This window comes from Kwoniella shivajii, chromosome 4, assembly GCF_035658355.1.
Source record: "Kwoniella shivajii chromosome 4, complete sequence".
NCBI classification, from domain to species: domain Eukaryota; kingdom Fungi; phylum Basidiomycota; class Tremellomycetes; order Tremellales; family Cryptococcaceae; genus Kwoniella; species Kwoniella shivajii.
Window position 1 is genome coordinate 1,313,162 of NC_085911.1, and position 22,142 is coordinate 1,335,303.

At 49.1% G+C, this 22,142-nt stretch overlaps 7 protein-coding genes across 7 annotated transcripts; 3 read left to right on the top strand and 4 right to left on the bottom strand.

Annotated features, from left to right (window-relative positions):
• Positions 1–744: 744 nt before the first annotated feature.
• On the bottom strand, positions 745–3,392 carry IL334_003471 (1,4-alpha-glucan-branching enzyme; the record flags this gene model as incomplete). Its single annotated transcript, XM_062935201.1, has 16 exons — positions 745–959; positions 997–1,072; positions 1,113–1,275; positions 1,322–1,390; positions 1,428–1,500; positions 1,541–1,853; positions 1,891–1,952; positions 1,990–2,216; positions 2,253–2,358; positions 2,395–2,442; positions 2,482–2,513; positions 2,552–2,651; positions 2,690–2,998; positions 3,036–3,238; positions 3,296–3,323; positions 3,371–3,392. 16 exons carry the CDS (start codon positions 3,390–3,392, stop codon positions 745–747), a joined length of 2,046 nt encoding a protein of 681 aa, XP_062791252.1.
• A 226-nt stretch (positions 3,393–3,618) lies between these two features.
• Positions 3,619–3,984, top strand: IL334_003472 (diphthamide biosynthesis protein 3; the record flags this gene model as incomplete). Its single annotated transcript, XM_062935202.1, has 2 exons — positions 3,619–3,786; positions 3,841–3,984. 2 exons carry the CDS (start codon positions 3,619–3,621, stop codon positions 3,982–3,984), a joined length of 312 nt encoding a protein of 103 aa, XP_062791253.1.
• A 1,988-nt stretch (positions 3,985–5,972) lies between these two features.
• Positions 5,973–8,733, top strand: IL334_003473 (uncharacterized protein; the record flags this gene model as incomplete). The annotated part of the gene is made up of 5 exons (XM_062935203.1): positions 5,973–6,065; positions 6,138–6,258; positions 6,477–6,572; positions 6,726–6,802; positions 6,904–8,733. 5 exons carry the CDS (start codon positions 5,973–5,975, stop codon positions 8,731–8,733), a joined length of 2,217 nt encoding a protein of 738 aa, XP_062791254.1.
• A 505-nt stretch (positions 8,734–9,238) lies between these two features.
• Positions 9,239–12,332, bottom strand: IL334_003474 (uncharacterized protein; the record flags this gene model as incomplete). The annotated part of the gene is made up of 3 exons (XM_062935204.1): positions 9,239–10,887; positions 10,937–11,045; positions 11,088–12,332. The coding sequence occupies 3 exons, from the start codon at positions 12,330–12,332 to the stop codon at positions 9,239–9,241; spliced, it is 3,003 nt and encodes a 1,000-aa protein (XP_062791255.1).
• A 635-nt stretch (positions 12,333–12,967) lies between these two features.
• On the bottom strand, positions 12,968–14,242 carry IL334_003475 (uncharacterized protein; the record flags this gene model as incomplete). The annotated part of the gene is made up of 3 exons (XM_062935205.1): positions 12,968–13,076; positions 13,123–13,738; positions 13,783–14,242. 3 exons carry the CDS (start codon positions 14,240–14,242, stop codon positions 12,968–12,970), a joined length of 1,185 nt encoding a protein of 394 aa, XP_062791256.1.
• A 435-nt stretch (positions 14,243–14,677) lies between these two features.
• Positions 14,678–16,560, top strand: IL334_003476 (uncharacterized protein; the record flags this gene model as incomplete). Its single annotated transcript, XM_062935206.1, has 7 exons — positions 14,678–14,874; positions 15,139–15,190; positions 15,236–15,429; positions 15,472–15,941; positions 16,006–16,061; positions 16,194–16,423; positions 16,476–16,560. The coding sequence occupies 7 exons, from the start codon at positions 14,678–14,680 to the stop codon at positions 16,558–16,560; spliced, it is 1,284 nt and encodes a 427-aa protein (XP_062791257.1).
• Positions 16,561–16,711: 151 nt separating this feature from the next.
• IL334_003477 (uncharacterized protein) lies at positions 16,712–22,141 on the bottom strand (the record flags this gene model as incomplete). Its single annotated transcript, XM_062935207.1, has 16 exons — positions 16,712–16,845; positions 16,891–17,194; positions 17,237–19,543; positions 19,588–19,917; positions 19,960–20,076; positions 20,120–20,205; positions 20,253–20,340; positions 20,386–20,431; positions 20,479–20,549; positions 20,657–20,755; positions 20,803–20,913; positions 20,957–21,085; positions 21,236–21,272; positions 21,319–21,421; positions 21,481–21,602; positions 21,651–22,141. 16 exons carry the CDS (start codon positions 22,139–22,141, stop codon positions 16,712–16,714), a joined length of 4,575 nt encoding a protein of 1,524 aa, XP_062791258.1.
• Between the last annotated feature and the right edge of the window lies 1 nt (position 22,142).

A 22,142-nucleotide genomic window follows, 5' to 3' on the forward strand; every position in this document is an offset into this window, starting at 1 on the left:
AATGAAATTGAGGAGTTCAAATAAAGCGCTCCAGATCGGTTCAACCGTATGGGCTCTCCAAAATATGCAAGGTATCATTGATAGAGTTCAAGATCAGCCGCGGAATGACAGAATCTGGCTTCTGAAAGGTACAAACAGTAGTAAGACGCGATCGCATGCCTCGTACTCTCTTCAGGAATGGTTCTGTCAAATTGGTTCACCCCAATCATCCATAATTCCAATCCCGCTGCAGTTGCATTCGACCCACGCCTTCCATAGTCTACTATCCAGACACTAGAGCTTCCTTTCCTAGAATAAACTTCCCGGGGTGACAAATTGCTATGATGTAGTCTTTTGAGGACAATGACAAGAGTCAACAATGGCATCGAAGCTGACCAGTATGCTTGGTCAGATGATAGAACGATGCAAGATTGAGGGCACGATGCGGAGAGTTGCCACGTTGGCTCTCACATATCAGCAAGACGCTGGGTTGCAGTCTGAGATGCTTCTGAGTCATGTTTTCGAGGTCTGTCGTATAGCTTGGAATCAAGAAGACACGGCAGCGGCGCCAGCACTAATGTGAAACACACCTTTTTCAGCGTCTTTCAAGCAGCTTCACACTCAGCAGCTCCACACTCTGCCCATCTTTTGCGCTTTCCTCTGCTTGTCTTTATGATCAGGACAATGCTGAGTGGGACACAATGAGGCAAGTCAACCGAATGGCCTTGATATGGATTTATGCATGTGATTGTTCATTACTTGTTACTACAAACCGAGCACTAGGACGGTCCTCGCGGGACTGTACACCTGGAGCCAATTGTTACGTCCGTTCCATTCCATTGGGGTGGTGAAATACCTCCCGTTAAGATCAATGCGTTCGTGTCCTCCAAACTTCTTTTCGTCGCTGGATAAGATGACCTTGTATTCGCCGGGCACGTCGACGCCGACACGATAGTCGACAAACGATTGCGTCGAGTTGACTGGATATCAGCGAGAATACGATGAGGGGAAACTCACAGTTGAAGATGAACAATAGACCCGCTCGCTCGTACACGATGACCTTGTCACCTTCGTGTTTTAATGACACGTATGCCTGGAGAGAGTCAGCAGGGAGTATAGGGGATACTGCTTACCGGAGGAGCGCTCAACCACTTGTATTTGTCTTCCAACCAATTCATCGCCACGTCGAATTCGTTCAAATGTCGGTATCGTAAAAGGGGGTCGTCGACGAGGTTGAACTGACGTCGGGCGTGGGCAAAGGAGTTGCCATTACCTTCACGGGGAAAGTCCATCCATCTGTATCGGGGTTAGTATACACAAGGGGGGAAGACAAAAGACGTACTCTGGATGTCCAAACTCGTTGCCTTCGAAATTGAGATACGCTTCTCCGCCGAGAGTGTGGACGATGAACCTGTAAGTCAGCGAGTGAGGTTTGCAGTACAACGTACCTGATCATTTTATGAAGAGCAAGACCTCGATCGACGATTGCGTTCATGGGCGAGAGGTCGGACATGTTTGTATCTGTGGGTAGTCAGTCACGGGCGGCGGGGATGGCACGTACACATTTCTTTGTCCATGAGCCAAAACGCCAAGGTTTTGTCTCCGACAAGTGCTTGATCGTGACTTTCAGCGTAGGCGACGCTTTTTTCGAGGTGTCTACGGTTGGTGAGGGTGTGGACGACATTTCCCATCTCCCACTCAGCGTCAGTGGAGTCTTTGAGCATTTTTATCCACATGTCGGGCACGGCCATGGACAATCGGTAATCAAAGCCCACACCTCCTTCGTACACTGGTCGACCGAGTGTTGGCATTCCGGAAACGTCTTCCGCGATGGTGATGGCATGAGGGTACACGTCGTGCAGCATTTGGTTCGCCTGTTGGTCAGCGTGAGACATGGTTTGATATACTCACAAGCATGAGGTATACCATCGCCTCGGTGTCGACTGACTCGCCAAAGTATTCATGGTACCCGCCTGCATGTCAGTAGAATTCGAAAGGTTGCCAACTCACCAGAAAATCCCGTGCCGATACCGTGGTGTGTGTACATCATGCTGGTGACACCGTCGAATCGGAAGCCGTCAAACATGTACACATCCATCCAATACCTGAGATTGGAGAGGAGGAATCGCAGTACTTCGTGATGGCCATAGTTGAATAATCGAGAATCCCACAGCTCGTGCTTGCCTTTTACACCTCCGTGGAAGTAGAGGTGGTCAGAGCCGTCAAATTCGTTGATTCTGTCATGTCAGCGGGGTCAAGCGGAATTGACTTACCCATCAACAATGTTCTTGCTCGCGTGCGAGTGTACGACATCAAGGAGTACGGTCAGTCCCATTTCGTGTGCTTTGTCGATGAGCGATTTTAATTCCTCGGGAGTGCCTATTTGTCAGTGGTGTTTTGGTCAAAAGAACTCACCGTAACGAGACGACGCAGCGAAGAAGTTTGAGACTTGGTATCCGAAAGCTGTTCATCGTCAGTAATGATTGTGAGTATATAACTCACAGGCATAGTACGCATGCTCCATTATAGCCATCCTGATTATCAGCTGGGGGATGCTCGTATGGTTACTCACATTTGGATACAATTATAACCAAGCTTCTTGATTCTCGGCAGGACATCGGTTTCGAACTCTTGGTACGTGGTGACGCGCATGTTCGGGCTTGAGATACCGACTAGGAAGGTTAGCTTTGACTTTAGGTTTTACACCCACCGTGAGCTTCGTAGATCTTCAGACCTTCTGATGGTCGCGTGGAATGTCCGTGCTTGAAGTTGTATATTTGCTCTTTGGGCGGATTCCAGAATCGACCATCGTAGAGGGGAGAAATGTTGAGGTCTTGGGTTACACGGGATATCCAGACCGGGATGCGATCGATTGATTCGCCGGAAGGAAGGGTCATGGATATTTTGATCATCGAGTCGTGGGGGATTGCACATACGCCGGAGGACTTGGGAGGGACGTAGCATTCCCAAACTCCGAAAGCGGATTTCGTCATTGGATTGGCGGTGTGAGACCAGTTGTCTGGCAGGTCAGCACAGATCATTACGTTTCTACTCACTGAATTCTCCAATCAGACGAGCTTGAGTTGCGTTGGGAGCCCATTCTTTGTACCTCACACCGCCAGTCTCGTCGACTTGAAGACCCATCGTCTTGTAGCCTTCGGAGAAGTGAGCGAGACCACCTTCATGTTGGTCAATATTGTCTCGCTGTTTTTTGAAGGCAGCGTATCGTTTTCGGATCGAGGCAGAGAATGGCTCGAGCCTGTAAGTGAGCGAGGGTGAGCGGACGGAGGTAAGCAGCGAGACGGGCATTGCTTACCAAGGGTCGGAAAGCACGACACCAGTTCCTGTGAGGTGTGTTAGTGCGGGCAGGATAGGACAGGTGGCTACATACCGTCTGTTGGGATTTGAGTCATGTTTGCTGATTTTTGCAAAAAGGTGGATGAGAAGGAAGAATGTGGAGTTGAGGGAATGTGTTAATGACGTTGTGAACGTGGAAAGGGGACCAGCGGGAGGAATGTGGAGCACCAAGCGGTTAACATGTGATTTTAAAGAGCACCTTCATTTAAAATTTCTCGTTGTTTTTGTGTTTGTCAAAAAACGAATTCAATTGTTTTCAATTTGCCGCTCATTACATGCACCATGCCAAATTACTACGATGAGCTGGAGATTGAAGATTTTGCTTGGGATCCAATAGCTCGGGTTTTTCATTACCCCTGCCCTTGCGGCGATAGATTCGAGATATCAAAAGATCAGTTGAGGGAAGGGGAAGAGATTGCAATCTGCCCGAGTTGCAGTCTCATTGTCAGGGTGATATACGACTATGTGAGTTCAAGGTGTATTATCGAGCTGACGCGCGTATAGTTGGACTGGGAGGACTATGTGACATCTGATGAAGAGGATGAGGTGGACACACCGGATACGGAAGAGTCACCTGTTGAAACGCCTGGAGAGGCAAAGGCGGAAGAAGCAGGCCTGGGTGTGGGACATAAGAAAGCAGAAAAGTAATGCATTGTATAATAATATCAGCTAATGTTTGGACAGAGGAACTAAGGGACTGGATCATCTGATTCGGACGCGGTGCAGTCTAGAGATCGTTTCGGTGGGGGTCTTTTGCAATTGGCCTTTAGAGCGTCCTCCTTTTCTCTCCGTATCCCTTCTATACGAGCATAGCATGCTCTTATAACCTTTCCCCATTCCAGGGTATTTTGACAACCCGGGCAAGTGCCCCGCTGAGGTAGTATTTCGGTCGGTGAGAGAAAATCTGCGCCGAGGCATGTGAGATGGGCAACAAACAGACATGATGGGGCAAGAGGGCATAGTGCGAATGACAGGTGGGACTTTTCATCAGCGAGAGTCGGTTCAAGGTGGACTTACTCTGAGATCAATAGGGTGGGAGCATTTCTGGCACGTCTGCTCGGTATCTTTGATCACCTTCCACTTTTCCCATACACTCTCGCTTTGGCGAAAATCCATGTCCGTCACGTCAATCGGGCCGTATTGGCTCGTCACGCCTGTGATACTATGTCTGCGTTGTTTGGTCGAGCCGGAAACGCCGCCTAGGTCAAGTATGATCGTGACAGAGGGTATGGATGGAAGGTTTTGGAACAGGGTGTGCGCTTCGGTAGTGAAAAAACGGAGATGGAGGGGTAGGCGGTTGAATGGTGATGTGATGAGCAGTGCATGGGCGACTCTGGAGATCAGCTCAAAATGTATGTTGTCACTTACGCTACCTTTCGCTCGATCCAATTGCGTTTGGCGTCTTTACTGAACAACGGTCCGTCGGCACGCAAATGTCGAGACAGTTCGGGCTTTTGCCACGCCCATTCAAACTATAGGTCAGCGAGGAATATCATGCGTTGACTCACTTGTAACGCTGTCAGCTTGCTCGGAAAGCTGTACATTAGCCAGGATCATGGTCGATTCGACCTACCCGTAAACAATCATCTGCATTTCCTGTGGATCATCAGCGACGTTGGGGGTATAGCGCACCCACCCATGGTCGATACCTTGACGTCTTTACTGCTCCTTGTGTCAACTCTCCGTTGTGCTGTCGTATCCGTCGAGGCGGGTTCGGCGTGGATCCAACCTAAGCTTCAGCGGTGTCTGGCGACAGAGTTGCTCACATAGGTCCGCTTCGAGTTTGCCGTCGTCTTGGATCGTAGCAAGTAGCACGCGTAGAAGGGTGGGTACGTGTGATTACCATCCAGGAGCGTGGAAGTTGTTTTTCGAGCTGGCATCGCAACGTTCTGCTGGTAAGACTTGAGATAACGCTTCACGCGCAGATATACCGCGTACAGCTTCTCCTCTTATCGTTTTCTGAAAAGCGCAACTCGCCGCCACCGTATATGGTATATGTCTATGGTGTATATGACACTATATTATAAGTTACGTAGTTCATATGGCTATCCCTAAATCTCTTCGGCTCTTTTTCAAGATAGATCAGCGATGAGTATACGTTGTGCTTCGCAAGCAATGATGTAGAGAGATCGTCTTCTTTTGCTTGACGAAGCCTTTATGACGGTGACGCTCGTGCCACGGATGCGCATCAGGAATTTTAGAAAGAAGTAACGGAAGCGGACTGGGGATAACTTGAACTGTCCTTGCGTCTGCTCTCAAGACAGTCCAGAAGAATCGTTTAGATTCTGATATCTTTGGTAAACAGTCGTGACTCTGATATGTTTCCATCTAAATACGATGTCTGTGGTCTTCCTCGTGATCAAGTGTAAGGCAGCTTTTTGCCAGTTCTTCTGTTGTTACTATCGTTATCCGACGTTGAACGTAAACTGACGGACATGCACTTAATCTCCATCTCCAGTACACAATTCGAGACGTCTTAGGGGAGAACCTGGTACTATGTAAGGGGGGGCGGCGAGTGGCGCTTTTTAGTTTGGGTTTTGGCTTCTGAAAAGCGCGAGTACACTTTTCCGAGATGATGGTCATCATGCATCACGTGACAGTACATCTCAACAACATCATTTCCATCGTGCAACACGATGGAAGACTCGCTGGAGGATCTACCACAGGAGGAAGCGCAGGAGCTCAGGGACTTCCTGGACAAGCGACGATGGTTCGAGAGCAAGCTAAAGGTATGTAACCATGCAGAATCCTCACTGACAGTGCAGCTTCTTGACCACGACCCACCGATCTATCCCTTTCAGATACCCCTTCACTTGTCAATCGACGATGTGACACAATGGCAGATCGAGAGAGACAGGACAGAAGAAGAAGTGCTAGACTTCGACGGAGGGGACCTTGAAAGAATCAAGAAAAAGACCAGAGGTAAGCTCTACCATGCGATCTATCACTGACCCACAGCGGCAACATTACTTCCCCTCACCCCTCCCTCAACGCACCTCGTTTCCATCACGCTCGATCTAGTCGTCCTGGTGGATCGTCTGCTCACATCACTTCGGCACCGCGGTGAACTCCTGGAGCTGACCAATACCAGACTCCAATGGGATGAAACATGCCTGGACATTCTGCTGGAAACAAACAAGATCAAAGAGGAGATCGCCGAGCTCATAACGCACAAAGGGAGACCTTGGGTGAAGCAGGAAATGCGTCACCCCCTTCGAGACCTGGCCAGGATAAAGGTACGACATCAAGCCCTTGGAACGCTGGCCGTCCGAAGCGGTCACCTAATGGACAGAATGATGAATATTGCGGGACCACTCAAAGACCTCGGAGATACAAACGGCCCAGCGATGGACCAACGCGGTGTGCCCGATACTTTACTTGACATACAGGAGGACTTGGAAGACCAACTCAACGATCTCGCGGACAGGGTGTCATGGTGCGGACAGCTGGAGGATCAATGGCAAATGTGAGTTGCACACTGATGTATACTCGCTAATTCATCACAGTGCCGAGGCACAATACGCCAAATACGTGCAAAGCAACATAGACAATCTAAACTTACTACAGACCATTCGAAAAGGTGCTCCAGCTACGAGCGAATATCATCAAGATCTGCAAAGATTGATTCGTCAATTGCCAAAAGCGGCTTACAACCCTCTGAGCCACCCCGCTTACCCCGAAAAAGACAAACAACACGCAGAAATACTTGTAGCTTTACACGCTTCTCAAGCCCAAGCTCAGGACTCCCTCAATCATTGTCAAATCCTCATACAATGGTACGGAAAGCTTGTAGAAGCACGACAGTCAATTCTGAACAGGCAAAAAGATCTGTCAACGTGTTCACATCTGCTTCAAGAAATCAACAATGTTGAAACAATTGAAGATATGGTTTGGATTCAGAGAGCGGACGAGGGAGCCACGCTGACTCACCAAATGGACCTTGCCATTTTCAAGTATCGAAATACTTGCCGACAATACCCGGAAGTGCAAATAGAGGATGATTTGATAGACCAAGCCGAGAGATCAAGTCAAAACCTGCTAGATTTATCAGAGACGGCTCGACGAAACATTCAAGTCCTACCTCTGGTACAGAGAATAATTAGAGCGATCGACAAAGTGGAAATTGACTTTACCGCTCTCGAAACATCAATCCAATTCAAAGCGCACCAAATTTCATGGCCTGGTATGTGTTCTGATATTGCTCCCATCACCGAGCGAGTATCCAACGTGCTTGAAAAAACGCTTGCGTTGACCAATGATATGACACGTTTACGTGAAACGCGGAAATTACCAAAACTACTAGACTCCCTCGAGACGAAAATGGCAAAAGTCACCAACCAACAAGCTCAACTGAAACAGTCGTCGGATCTACTAATCCGGGTCCACAAACAGACCCAAGCTGTCGAATGCGTCGAAGCGCAAGTCATCAAGCTGCAGCAGAAGATTAACACGGTTCACTTCGACGCCACAACATTGCAAGCTTTGGAACGCGAGCATGCAGACTGGACATCGACTCTGGCAAACAGGATACCGTTTCTCGATAACAATACATCTCTTTCACCATCCCTGACCTCGCCGAAGCCTTCCATCCTCAAAGTCGCAACAGTGGACCAAGCGGTTCGCGATCATGTCAATAAACGCAGCATGGAACTAGCATCCAAGGTCGCACAGTGCCGAATAGCATATCATCACGCTGAAAAGTGCCACCTCGCAACGGCTCTTTGGCAACCAGTGTATCACAATATCATGGCAGAAATCAATAAACTGGACATGTCAAATCTGCCATCGAAAGCCGCTGTTCTAGCCATTGACGATCTGTTTCATAAACTCAAACCTGTATTGTTCCACCACAGGCACGAAGCCATCGACGCGCTAGAGCAGTACGCAAAACATACAAATCCAGCAGAAGATGCGTCGGAAACAGCCCTACAAACAGCTCGACTCGCTGTCAATGGCGCATTGTCTGAGATGGACCATATCGAGATCACTCTCGATAGTCTCCGAGCAGCGGCCAAGCTTGTGGACGCAGACGACGTTTTTGGTCCGCTTCCACTCGATCCCACAACCCCTCCTGCTCGCCCGCCCGTCGTTGCGTTACCAACAATCGCTGGTGCAATGGACGATTTGCGGATACCGGTGACCCCTTCGAAGCTCCCACGCCTCGCTCATCGCACTGCATCCAACCCTATATCCACGCCTCGAAACCCGTCGCCCGTTGTCACTCAGACAACCCTGCGTAACCGGGCTGTCTCCGAGACCCCAAGTCGTATCCCCAGTCTGCAAAGTTTATCCACCTCCCAGTCTCGTCCAACTCTCACGCAATACGTGGCTGACCCGAAAAGCAAGCTGGATATAGCCGTGGGAGAAATCATCAACAAACTCGATGTGAGTACATAGCTCATGACCAAGCTGACATACAGATTCACATACCGGTCAGGCCTGTGGGCCAAAACACACCTGAAGAACGGAAAGATCAGTCTGGTCAGTACTGGATAGGCGCAAAAGGTCGAGCAAAGTTGTGCTTCTGTCGTATTTTAAAGTCTAAAACGGTCATGATCAGGGTTGGAGGTGGCTGGGTCGAGTTGACCAAGTAAGTTGTCATATTACAATCAAGCTAACGATAGATTTCTCAACGATCACTTTCCCGAAGCCATTGCCGGGCAAACTCCCCTCCCAAACCCATCCCTCAACTCAGCGACAACCCCTGACAGACGTCCCCAAACCCCAGAGTCTGCGAAAAAAACAAGCAGTCCACTCACTCCCCTCCAATTCATGCGAAAGGCGTCAGAAAGCCCAACGATCAGGGAAAGGGAAAAGGAACTGTTTCACGGAAGGAGATCCATACTTGGCAAGGAATATCATGATGCATAGACTACAGATATATATATATATACAACTTTTCCTAGTAAAACGCATTGCCCATAGCGGGTGTGACTAATCCGAATCCTGGAGCGAGCTGATGTCGAGGCGCAGCTTTATATTGATCGAGCACACTGGCGGTAAAAGGTAGCGCTGGAGGACCCATTTCTCCAACACCCGATTCCAACTTGCGCTTTCTGTTCTTGTTTTTCCCTGCCCCGCGTGCTTTTGCAGCCGCTATATCCTCCTTCAACCGTCGATTCAGCAGACGAAGCTGATGCAACTCGTATTGCCATGAAGTGCCACGAGTGGTTTCGAGTTCCTCGAACAGGTTAGAGGTGGGTGCATGAACGACAGGTCGTGCGTGAGTGATTGTCTGTATGCTGGCATTGGGGATGGGGGATAGTATCAATTTGACCTGGATGACCAAACTGGTGGGAGGAATGCCGGTGATCGATGCCATGTCGTGGCTTGAAGGACGTGATGTCTCGCTTTCAGCAACACTACTCGTATCGTCTTCATTGCTGCCAATATCAGGGATCGTTCGTCGAGGTGCGTAAATGGTGGTGATCGCATCAAGCTGATTGCCTGATTTGTGCACAAGCTTGTGCTGTATAGACACCGCGCCATTGCGTGTCTCGCCGTGGAGAACTTTTCTGATTGCGCTTGAAACCAAAGCAACGGGGGCGGAAGGATCGGCTTGAAGCAACGACGTGGAAGGAGGGCCATTGTCTCCACCAGGTAGAAGCGAAAAATAACTCTGTCCGATTAAATCCTCTGGCGGTTGACCTAGAACACCATCTACACCTTGCGTGGCGTGTAGCAATAAACCTTGGAAGGAGATTTTCCCCCAAAATTCGGTTTCCGCCAATCCGCCATACTTTGATATCGAATCCCAAGGAAGAGCTGGAACGGCACGAGCTCGACCGCTTAGAATTACAGCTTTCCGGCCCTTTCCTGCTTCTACAACTAATCGACCGACGCTTTCGATCCAGATGTAACCAGACGTCTTTCTTCGAATTCGGAATACCAGATTGACATGACGAGCAGTAGACCCATCGGCAGGGACGTGTGTCGAGTCTTTGAGCTCCCGCATAAGAGGAACTATATCGGAAGGATGGGCGAACTCGGAAATATTCTTGTTCAACAACTCTTCAGGCTCGTACTCGAGAACCCTTCGAACAGAAGGCGAGACGTATTGGAAAAAACCTTTGAGCGATAGGGCGTGTACGAAATCGTCCGTATTATCCAAAACCATTTTCAACCACTCCATTCTCCCTGCTTCTTCGCCTGAACCGCTGCTTAGTGTATTAACTCTTGGCCCCATGATCTCCATGACCTCTTGACTCAGACCGGTGATGCCAATCTCTCTAACAGGAGGTCGTAAAGGCTTTTCTGGTGGGTTTGATACGGTATAGTTGACTTGATAACTGCCATCGCGCATGTTCCGTAGTATCGCATTGGGTTGTTCGACCAGATCAACCTGGAATCCAACGTGATAGACGATATCCGTGCCGTCCCAGGGAATCGGTACGACCGTCACAAGGTTGATAAAGGGGACACCTCCGCGACGGTAATTGATGAGTGAAGCTTGACATTCTTTCCCAGCGTTGAGCATGCGCTTGAGATGTGCAACAGCGGTGTTATCGGTATACTTTCGTTTGGAGCCTTTGACGACATCTCCGTCAGGGGCTAAAATGATATCAGCGATAGTCACATCTCCAACGAATCAAATACGTACACTGCAGGAATCGACAGTTTCGACCGAGTATTTGAGGGAGGTCATATCCTGTTAGATTGCTGAAACTGGGACTCGCATATACAATCGGTGAGTCATACCGGCGAATGTCCTATCAACTAGTTAGCGAGGCAACGGCCATCGGCACACTCACCACTACGAGGAAGCTACAACTGAGATCAACAGGTCCCAACACGGTTCCAGGATCCCGTCTTGCGGCGACTCGAGCTAGTACACCGACCATATCAAAACCGGTGGTGGAATACAACCCTGGACCATCAGTCAGATGGGGTGGCATTGGACCGGCGAGAAGTGACTGTGTGTTGGAAGGGGGAGCATACGGTGCTGTCGACGAGGAAGCGATATTGATAGTGCTTGCCGAATTATTGTCGTTTGATACTGAAGGCACATATGACAATTGAGGGAAGCTCGGCTGTTGTGGGAGGATAGCAGAGGTAGGCATCGAACTGGATGTGCGGGGACTGGGTTGGGTTTGACTGTGACGAGGACTCTGCGGTGGGTTCGCCTGCTGTCGACGTCCAGGTATGGTGATGGCGGATGAAGCAGGGGGATGACGAGGGGCAAGAACGTTTGGACTGGGGTTAGGGTTGACGTAAAACATGGCAGCGGGATTTAGATGATTCGTATCATGTTTGGCATGGTCTGCATTGAAATTGTCCCACCCTCCATTTTGCTGCATAAACTCCTGGACATTGGGATCACAATACGTCTGACTATTATCCGATGCATTGTTCAGCCCAAAAGCGTTGGAAAAGATAGTCCCAGGCGTGAGTTGACCAGAGTCTTGGCCAAACAGATTTGCTCCACTGAATCCACTCCAAGCTTCACCTCCGGGTGGGAACGTTGGTGCACCACCGACTTGATTGGTGAGGAAAGCAGGGACCTGGAAACGTATATCACGGGAGAAGGCTGATGGGTCCAAGGTCAAACCATTGTCCTGTGTTTCTGCGGTCTTGGTCGCGGGCGACTTGCCCTTTCCATTCCCTGCGTGGTCTTCACTTGGCCGTGTATCTTGAGGGGGTGTATGAGAAGGGACCTGATACGTGGGAAGCTGAGGTTGTGACGATGATGAACTTTGGCTGTACTGACGATTTGGACGAGAGGAACTTGAAGATGTCCTAGGAAGGGGTTGCTGAAAGTTGATGGTGGAAGGGGATGGATGTGACATGGAGATCCCATGTGCAAAGTTGTTATATTGCTCCTCTTGCTGAGGGTAGCCGTGTGCCCTGTTGAATGCGACAGGTGGTGTCTGTTGGAAATTCATAAAGTTGGCCCAGTCTAATGGTGATTGTGCGTTTTGCGATGGCTGAGGGTTACGGTTGCTGTTGGATGAGTTGGACTCGGACGACGCTGGCTGTGAACGTTGAACCTGTGACATGGTGAAGGTGTTTCGTGAACTATATTATGATCAAGCAAGACAATGCAAAGAAAGATGCAATATGCTATGATCGATGATGAAAGATGTAATTGTAGGAATGTGGGAGACTTGGGGATTTTTACCCCTCTTGGTGTATCAAAACGTTAAACTGCCTTTTGTTTTGCATGGCGCAAGCGGGTTATTTTCCCTGGTTTAAACTCTCACTGGAGCTTCCAAAATGACATGCATGCTCCATCCTACTGTCGGAGATGTAGCTCACCGACGCCTTGTTTCTTTGGTAGTAACCCCGTTCTAGGCTCTTTTTTGTATTCTCTTTGAATGCTTTCCCCCTTTCATTCGCCGCGAGTCGTATATACAAACTAAATTCCTTTTTTTAATTTAAAAAAGTAAAAGATCGACACGCCCCTCCCAGCATTGCCACGTGGGAAAGGAGGTCGACGCAGGCGAACAATGACGTCGAATGTCGCTCAGAGACATCGTTGCAGTCGCCGAGATCGATCGGGAAACTCACTTTGTCTTGGAAAGTGAGACAAAAAATATGCTCAAAAATGTTAACGTGGCGGAAGGTCAGGTGTCTTAGTTATTTCAATCTGGAGGCATACCATCAAAAGTGCATAATCCCATAAAATGCGACATTATGATTCCCCGGCCACTGGCCACATGTAGAACACACCGAGCGATCTAAACGGCCTCCAATTGTCTGTCAAAACTTCCATTTCTTTCGGTATGAGATACATTCCGCCCCTACGGTTCGTCAGCGGTGTCAACGAGTAAAATGTATCAAACTTACTTGACCTTTTTCCCTGACAATCTCGCCTTCAAAACTTCAACAGAGAGGCCGTCTGTAAGAGGGGCGGCTGTGTGCGGATCCCAGTCATCCTTTGGTGGTTCTATCATCTCCTCGGTGCTAGGCGGGGGAAGGGTTGCCGCAGGAACCTCAACGACTTCCCTGGGAACGGTTGGTGAGTTGGGAGTGGGAGGAATTTGAGTCCCAACGCTCGGGCCTGGAGTATGTAGAGTTGCAGGTGCAGTTGTCGGCGTCAAAGGCGTAGGTGGCAGCCTCTCACCTTTCTCTCTCTGTGGAGTCACGGCTCGAACGACAGTGTCCATCTCCCCATCAGCCACTTTTACCACCTTTCCTTTGCCTTTCTTTGGCGTAGTGACCGCCTTCTTTGGCAGCGCGCCATGAGCCGACAGAGCCCAGCGCAACAAACCTTTCTGTACGCCTAAATCACCCTCAGCTAAAACATCTTGTCTGCGCAGGGAGAACATCATAAACATGTGTACTGTCCATTTTCCTATCCCCCGCACCGCGATGAGGGCGTTGGAAATCTCCTCGTCTGTACCGTGGGCGAGAAGTTCTGCTGACAGCTGACCAGAGGTGAAATGCTGAGCGAGAGAAATGACTGAATCGAAGTCAGATCAGAATCCTTTTCCCCTCTAGACGTACCATACTCCGCCTTCCTCGTGCTGAGCCCGACACCTTTCAATCTCGTGACATCCTCCTTGGCCACTACCTCTGGGGTAGGAAACCCGTCTTTGCTTTCCGGGTCAAACCCATAAAGCGCTCTGAACCTGTTATTGATAGCTCTTGCGGCTAGCCAGGACACTTGCTGTCCTATAATACTTGTGACTAACGTTTGAAACGGATCCACCGCTTCGAGATGAACAAACGGTTGGCAGGGGAGATGGGTGAAGAACTGCGCAAATCGAGGATCGACCTTGGTAAGATGGGAGATGGCGTTAGGCAGAGAGAAGGAAAGGGTTGGCGGTATGAGAGCGGAGCTGACCGGGTGAGTCTGTGTTTTCTGTCGTTTAGCTGGGCGAGCGTTGGTATCCGCAGGTTTCGCCGCGGCCTGTTTGACTTGTTTTGCTGGATTCCGGGCTGCAGCTCTTGTTCGCGGTGGCATCGTGGTTGATGGTTATATAGTCAAGAGCCCAAAACAGATAGGTTGATGAAAGCGGAAAAATGGTGACATCAACCGGAGTGTGGAGAAAAGTGGAGTCGGAGTTATCACAAAGTCCGTGGCCACGTGGCTCACAGGTCCAGCCATCATCTGAAATGATCATTTTTCCTGAAGCGGAACAAAGTGCAAAAAGAAGTGACTACCGAAGTTGTGCATTAAGGTTTATCTGCATACACGTGGCGAAATCAACACTAGCATCTCTCTTCCGATATTCCCACTCCCAATTGATGCATTCAGACCTCTATAACATCTACACAAGAAAATCACTCACACGCCTCTTGCTAAATTCCAGTCGCGACTTGTATATACACCCCTCGAGCCCACTCCTTTCTCCTCTCCTCCTTCCTCTTCATCTCCTGTCCCAGCGCACTTGGTACCATGTTCCAAAAGGTTTCAGACAAGTTTCACAGGAAACAGCAATCATCCGCATCCAACAAGTCAACTCCATCATCACCTTCCACCGCATCAAGACAGACAAGTAGTCCCGCACCACAAGCACAGACGCAAACATCAGCGCCCCTTGCACCTCCAGTGGATGCACGACCAACCCATACTCCTATGGAGGGCATCGAAGCGTGAGTGATATCTCTCAAAGAACTCGTTGCTGATGTCAGACAAACGCCTTCTCCCCCGCTTCATGGCAAGTCTGTGACCGGTTCCTCTGCCTCCTCTTCTCTTTCCAACGTTCCCGCTCAAGCCCGGACCCTTTCTTCGGCTCTTGGCGTTCACAACACCGGACCTATACCTGAAGACTCGTCCCCTGCACCAGAGAACCGAACGATGAGTATACAAATGACAGATGTATCAGAACCCCAACCCTCTCTCAATCGTAATGATAGTGGAGCAGATGAGGAGAGAATTAGAGAAAAGGCAAGGGATGCGCAAGAACAGGTACGTGTTTTGTGAGTAGTGATCTGGTGTTGACCATTCACGCAGGCTGCTCAAGCGCAAGCCAACTTGCAAATTGCTGCTCAACAAGCCCGTGTCGCTGCAATCAACGCGGCTGCCACTCAAGCTGCTCTAGATACAGTCACACCTTCAGCTCCGGACAGCGCACCACCTACCGCTGCTCAGCCACTGCGAAAAACTGCCGGACGTTATGCCCTCTCCGATTTTTACATTGAAAGAACGTGAGTTGACGTACTGGCAATCATCGCTGACCCATGTCACAGCCTTGGAACTGGATCTTTCGGTCGTGTCCATCTCGTCCGATCCAAACATAACGGTCGCTTCTACGCGGTCAAAGTGTTGAACAAAGAAAAAGTAATCAAGATGAAACAAGTCGAACATACAAATTCTGAGCGTGAGATGTTGGTTCGAGTGCGACACCCTTTCCTCGTAAACCTCTGGGGAACGTTCCAAGATGTCAACAACTTGTACATGGTTATGGACTTCGTTGCCGGTGGAGAGTTATTCAGTTTGCTCCGTAAAAGTCAGCGGTTCCCAAACTCTGTCGCCAAATTTTATGCCGCAGAAGTCGCCCTCGCCCTCGATTACCTTCACTCCCTCGACATCATCTACCGTGATCTCAAGCCTGAGAATCTGTTGCTCGGCGCAGATGGGCATGTAAAAGTGACAGATTTTGGTTTCGCCAAACATGTACCTGATATTACATGGACTTTGTGTGGTACACCGGATTATCGTGAGTTGGATATTGATGGGACATCGTTGACAAACAGTTGCGCCCGAGGTCGTGCAGTCTAAAGGTTACAACAAGAGTGTCGATTGGTATGCTCTTGGTGTTCTTGTCTTTGAAATGCTTGTAAGTTGTCGAGATGGCGGCTTCCGCTGACTCGTCCCAGGCCGGATATCCACCTTTCTTCACCGAGGATGGTAACCCAATGAAGCTGTATGAAAAAGTGAGTGGATCGTCTTGATCTTGGCTAACATGTAGATCATCGCGGGCAAAGTACGGTATCCATCCTATTTCGATCCCCTTGCCAAAGAATTACTCAAGAATCTTCTTGTGGGCGATTTGACAAAACGATACGGAAATTTGCGGGCGGGATCGTCAGATATATTTGCTCACGGCTGGTTTGCCGAAGTGGATTGGGATAAACTCTACAGAAGGGAGATTCCGGCACCATACGTACCAAAGATTGAAGGAGAAGGAGACGCGAGCCAGTAAGCGGACCCATTTTTCCTATGAGGCCCTTTTACTGACCAGTCTTAACAGATTTGATCGATATCAAGAAGCAGACGTCAGTGCGTACGGGAAAGAAGGGACAGGACCATATGATCACTTTTTCACAGAATTTTAAATATGTAGAGTTGTTACAGTATCACCAGACATGCATTTTTTGACCCTTTGCGAGTCACCACATGGACCACAGTCAATTATGCATCACCAAGGGGTATATATACATGCTGGGAATAGTATCATTATATAACAATGTAGCGAAATCGCGCAAATCAAGGACGACGCCGCCTGGGGGCTGACCTGACCGAATGCGTCGCTCGAAGGGGAATTTTTGGCGGTGTAGAAGGTACAGCTTGCTTATCGGGTGATTCGAATATTGCTTTCGCTTTGTTCACGCTGCTTGTTTCTGATATCCGAGTCAGCAAACGACCCTTGCGATGAATCGACTTACCAGTCAATCGATCAATGTCATGCTCAATTGTCACCCTTCGACTCCTCTTCGACGAGATGTTGTTGAATTGAGTAGGGTGCATCGGAAGGGGACTCGGACTTGTTGGCAAGGCAAGGTTTCTGGCGGTAAAAGTCGACACAAGACCTTTGGTCCCTGGAAGATTGGAAGGTATCGGGGAGTGTGAGATTGAATGAGATTTCCCATGACCACGGGGAGAATTAGCTCGGAGGGGGATTTGGGCAGAGGCAGCATTGGAGTTGTCATTGGTGAGTAGACGAACAAACTCTCGTTGTTTTTCCATTTCCTATGAATGGATCAGCTCTATCCTATCGAAAGTATTACTCACCTTTGCCCATCGCTCTATTCTCTCCCTCTGCTCGTCTATGATTTCTTTCTGCACCTCGATGATCTTTTCCAGCCTTTCGATTTCGCCTCTTTCGTTCAGTAAACTTACGTGATTACCTGATGCACTTCGCCTGGGTTCGTTCGACATATCAGGAGCAGAGTGACGCACTCGGGACGAGATCGAAGTGATGGTGACGTCTCGTGATTTCATATTGGCCAAGTCTGATGAGAGTCGATCTGCGTTTTCTCGATGAGAGTTCGTCTCTGCACGCATATCGCTTGCTTCCTTTTGAGCCGTGACTAACAGCTGACGAAGGGAGAAGAGTTCTTCCTCGAGAATTTGTTGTGCAGACTCGTGTTTCGTGACCAGCTCTTGGGAAACTTGCGCGAGGTGTAATTCAGCAGCTTTTCGGGCGGCGATCTCGTCGTGAAGCTGATCTTCGAGGTTGGTATGATTTTTCGTTTGTGATGATAGCGAAGCGAACTGTTGATGAGCTGAGTCTTGGGCAATACGTAAAGCTTCCAGCTCGTCGTTCTTCTCCTCCAAAGCAGAGGATAAGGTAAGATGGACCTTCGTGAAGTGCTTCAGTTGATGTTCCACTTCTTCCCGAGCCAAGGCGGCAGCTCTGACCAAATCGTCTTTTTCCTTGACGCAGACCGAAAGGGATGCGACTTGCCCTGTGGCCTTGCGCAATTGACGGTTGGCGGTCTCAACCTTTTCTTCGTAAACCTGTTCTGCTTCTTTCCGTGCGGCCACTTCGCTATCAAGCTTCGTTCTCATCTCTTTGATTCCCTCCAAAGCCGCAACCCGCTGGCCAGCCAGCTGTTCAACTCTCTTCTCAGCTTCAATCCTAGCTCCTTGCTCCTTTTTGAGCAATTTCTCTTTTTCTGTCTCACCCTGAGCCGCGAGCTGTGCCAGTTTGGTAATCCTCCTTTCAGCATCCTGTCGAGCAACAGTTTCCGATTCTAATCGCTTTTCTTGCACCTCGAGATCGTTTTGAGCTGCTAAGAGCTTTTCTTCGAGTACTTTAGATGATGTGAGCTGTACGGACAATCGAGAGATGGTGGAACTCTTATCTTGATTGTCGAGAACGAGTTCAGCAAGTCGAGTTTCGGCGCTTGTTCGGGCTGCTGTTTCGGCTTGAAGTTGCTTGGCTGCTCCGCCAGCTTCAGCCAGTCGACTGCTGACCGTTGCTTCCATCTCAGTTCGAAGGCGATCCTCGAGTTGACTATTGGCTTTGGTAGTGAGATCTATGGTCTTTAGCGCAGATTCCAGCTTTGTGGTCAAATGAAGTCTGTCGTTCTCGCTCGATTGCAGCTGTTCTCTCAAAGTTCCGGCGGCCGCGCTCATGGTTTTCAGTGCTTCGGCCAATTCCTCTTTCAATCTGCTTTCCCTTTCTTCAGCTTGAGAGATGTTGGACTTCGACTGAACTAGCTGTTGAACCAGTCCGCCGGATAATTTCTTCTCCTCCGATATTGAGCCTTCCAATTCCAAACGCTGTTTCTCCCACGCGACTTTATCCTCATCCCGTGCTCTTCTGAGATTTCCAATCTCCTCCCTTAATCCTGCTAATACATTTGACTCTTGTGACATTGCCTCTTGCTGGAAACGATCGAGATCAGCTCGAGCTTCATCTCGCTGACGCTCCGCCAACCCTTTTTCAGTCTGGATATTTGAGATTTGTGTGCTGTGAAAGGTGACAAGATCGTTCAGCTGAGCGTTGACGGTGGAAAGCGATATTTTATATTCTTCCGCTTTAGCTTCGAGAGCAGCACGCGCGGAAGCGTGTTCGTTGGTCCCAGAGGCAATTTCTGACTCCAATCTTCGAACCGACTCTTCCTTTTCTAGCTGAGATGCATCCGCTTGTTTCTTCAATCTATCAATTTCTGACTGAAGCTCTTGTTTTTCTCTCACCATATCGCCATGTACTTTATCAAGCCGGATTTGGTCTTCGATGACTAACTCTTCCCTGCTGTTTCGCAAATCGAAAATCTTGCTTTCCAGCTCGTCAATGCGCTTGGTTTTGTCCTCTATAGTTGATACCAATTCTGTTCGATTGCCTTCAGATTGAGATATCTTGTCCTGCAGCTCTGCTTCGGTGCGTTGTAACGATTGCTGGGTGTCAGATAAAGCTCTCAATGTTTGTCTGAGCTCGACTTCGAGTGAGGTGATTTTGGCGTCACGTTCGGATAGCTGGGATGCACGAGCAAGTGCTGAAGCAAGGTTCCGATTTGCCAGTGCCAACTCTTCTTCTTTAGCGGCCAGGTTACGTCTCGCAGCCGCCAGTGCTCGATCTTGATCAAAGCTCTGATTATTCAAGGTAAGCGAGGTGTTATACACCATTTACTCACCTTTGCTACCATGCCGCCAGCAGCTTTTTCCAAAGTCCCCATGATACCGGCCATTTCCTCGCCTTCCTCTGTGACTCTGGCCATGCCACTGATAGCTCTCCGGTCTATTGTCTTCTTGGGTGTACCCAGTCCAAGCCCCATTCTACTGGAGCCAGCAGCCATAAGGGCAGAGAAGTCACTGATGCGTCGTCTTTTTGGTTTTGGGGGGGACAATGGAAGTATCGAACCAGATCGAGGTAGTTCAGATGTGAGGATTTCCCCGTTGAGTTTCGCCAATTGAGTGATCAGTCTTGATTTTCGCGCTTCCATGGCCGCGACGGACTCGACGAGCTAGTTCAAGTCAGTCATCGACGTCCAACGTTCATTACTCACGTCAGATATGGGGTCAATGGCTGGGGGAATTCCATTGGTCAGCCCCGCGAGCCGCTGTTTGAGACCCTCGATTTCTTCATCCTTGGCCTTGATCAAAGCTCTCTCGGACGATTGTAACTGATTGCGGCGTCAGTATTTCACTATGACAAATGAAACCTACAATGTTCTTCTTTGCATTGGTCTTGACCTGCGAACATCGTCCAGCGAATTTCAACGTTTCGAGGGTCTCTGCGCAGTGTTCCTCTTCTGCGGACATGCTAGGTGATGATCAGCTCCATTCAATCGCTATTCACTCACGTGCAGATAACGCAGATATTGGAGTCTCCGCCCAGAGCATTCTCGAGCAGATGAGTCAGTTTCGAGTTTCGATAAGGTATATGTCTGGGTTCGAGTTCAGCGGGAATGCACCCGTATCTTTGGACTCACGTTGCTTTGGTTCTTTCTGTCAATTTGTTGATGACCTCTCGCAAGGCTAAAAGACTATACAAGATTAGCCGATTCCCAAGTACCAGTACTCACCTTTGGTTGATATGCTTTCCCTCGCCTCGCCTTTCAGAATCAGAAACCGCTTTCTCAGAACCGGCCAAGTCCTACGATGTGAGTCAGTGCGATTTCAAAGGAGAGCAAATGATATATACGATTAGATTCTGCAGTTGGTGGTCAGCATTCTATCACGAGTCTTTGGTAAATTACGTACCAGTCGGGATAACCTAATGTCTTCATCTCCATCACCGTCTCGTGGCCTAGACTCGATGACGATAGTGAAAACACAGTGGGACCGTGAGGATCTTTCGTTCTACGGATCCACGTCAACGGTATTCTCTTGTTGTGATATTGACTCACCCAATCAGTCGCACCTATTCTTCGTTGTGCGTTTCCCTTATCCAGGAGGTCAATGACATCCTGAGGTGTGGATACAATCTCCTCCATCAACGGGTCGACATATACTTTACCCTGCGATGTGTCAGCTAAAAGTCATAGAATCCAGAAAACCCACCTTTGATAGATGAATGGCAGGCTTTTCGTCATCCTTGAGAGGACCTTTTTTGAAATTCAAGAGGTCACGCAGTGTTTCGTTGTAAATTTCGATGTAGGAGACTCGGAGGAGAAAGGCGCGTTCGGTGTCCTGTTGGTTGTCAGTACTTCTTTAATGAGTAGTTGACTCACCGCGGTGATCGCATCAAAAACACCATCAACAGCACAGGGGATGATACCTAGCTCTTCCGAGGTACCAGTCTAGACCTCGGTTAGCAAAGCAGTATCGGAGATTACTCACCATAGTGAAGGATTTACCACTCCCTGTTTGACCGTAACTGCGAGATCAAATGTTAGAGCCTCGCCATACGTATAGTTACTCACGCAAAGATGGTACTGTTGAACCCGTTCATCGCTTTGTCCACCAACGGTGCTACTTTCTCCTCATATAGTTCTGGAGTCGTGGAAGGGAATCGAAGAAGCTTGTCTGGGGTGTGGTAAGCTTGACCCTTGCGATGGCCAACTCACCAAATGTATAAGTATAACCATCTTCCCTGCCCGCCTTTCCACCTCTTTGTTTCACTTTAGGGTGTTCATCTGACAGTGTGAGAGATGTAGATGACATGGCATATGCGACGTTTGCGAATGGACTATGGGTAGGTTTGATTCTATACACCAGCGTTAGTGTTTAGATAAGGATTGAGATCTGGACTAACCTGACACAGACTACTACCTTGTCACTAGCGGATCCTCCGTGCCGAGAAGGTAGTATCTCCGAGCGGGTATGTACAATCGAGGTCAGATTCTCCCCGAGGGTTGCTGGTTCGCTAACGGAGCAACTTATGTCCGTTATACTCCTGGCTCTCCCCTTTGCGCCAGAGCTTTCCGCTTTGGCAGATGCAGCTGCTGCAAGTCTCTCTTGCAGCGTCATTTTCTGTTTTGATCTTATCCCTGTTGATGGAGGGAGAGGAGCATCGATAGGGTTTAAGATCTTCCTCTTGGGCGTGGCACTCTCGTCCTCGGATGATGCGGCAGACGAAGACACATCACCGCGGTGTATCCGTTTGCGAGATTTGCTCTTTGACATTTTGGACGGCGAGGAAGGCTGCATGATGTTGGACTCAGGTAGTGCTGGGGGTATCCCCACCGCGAGAGATGGAGAAGATGGTTGACGAGATAGCGTTCGTTTGCTTGGGGATAATGACATT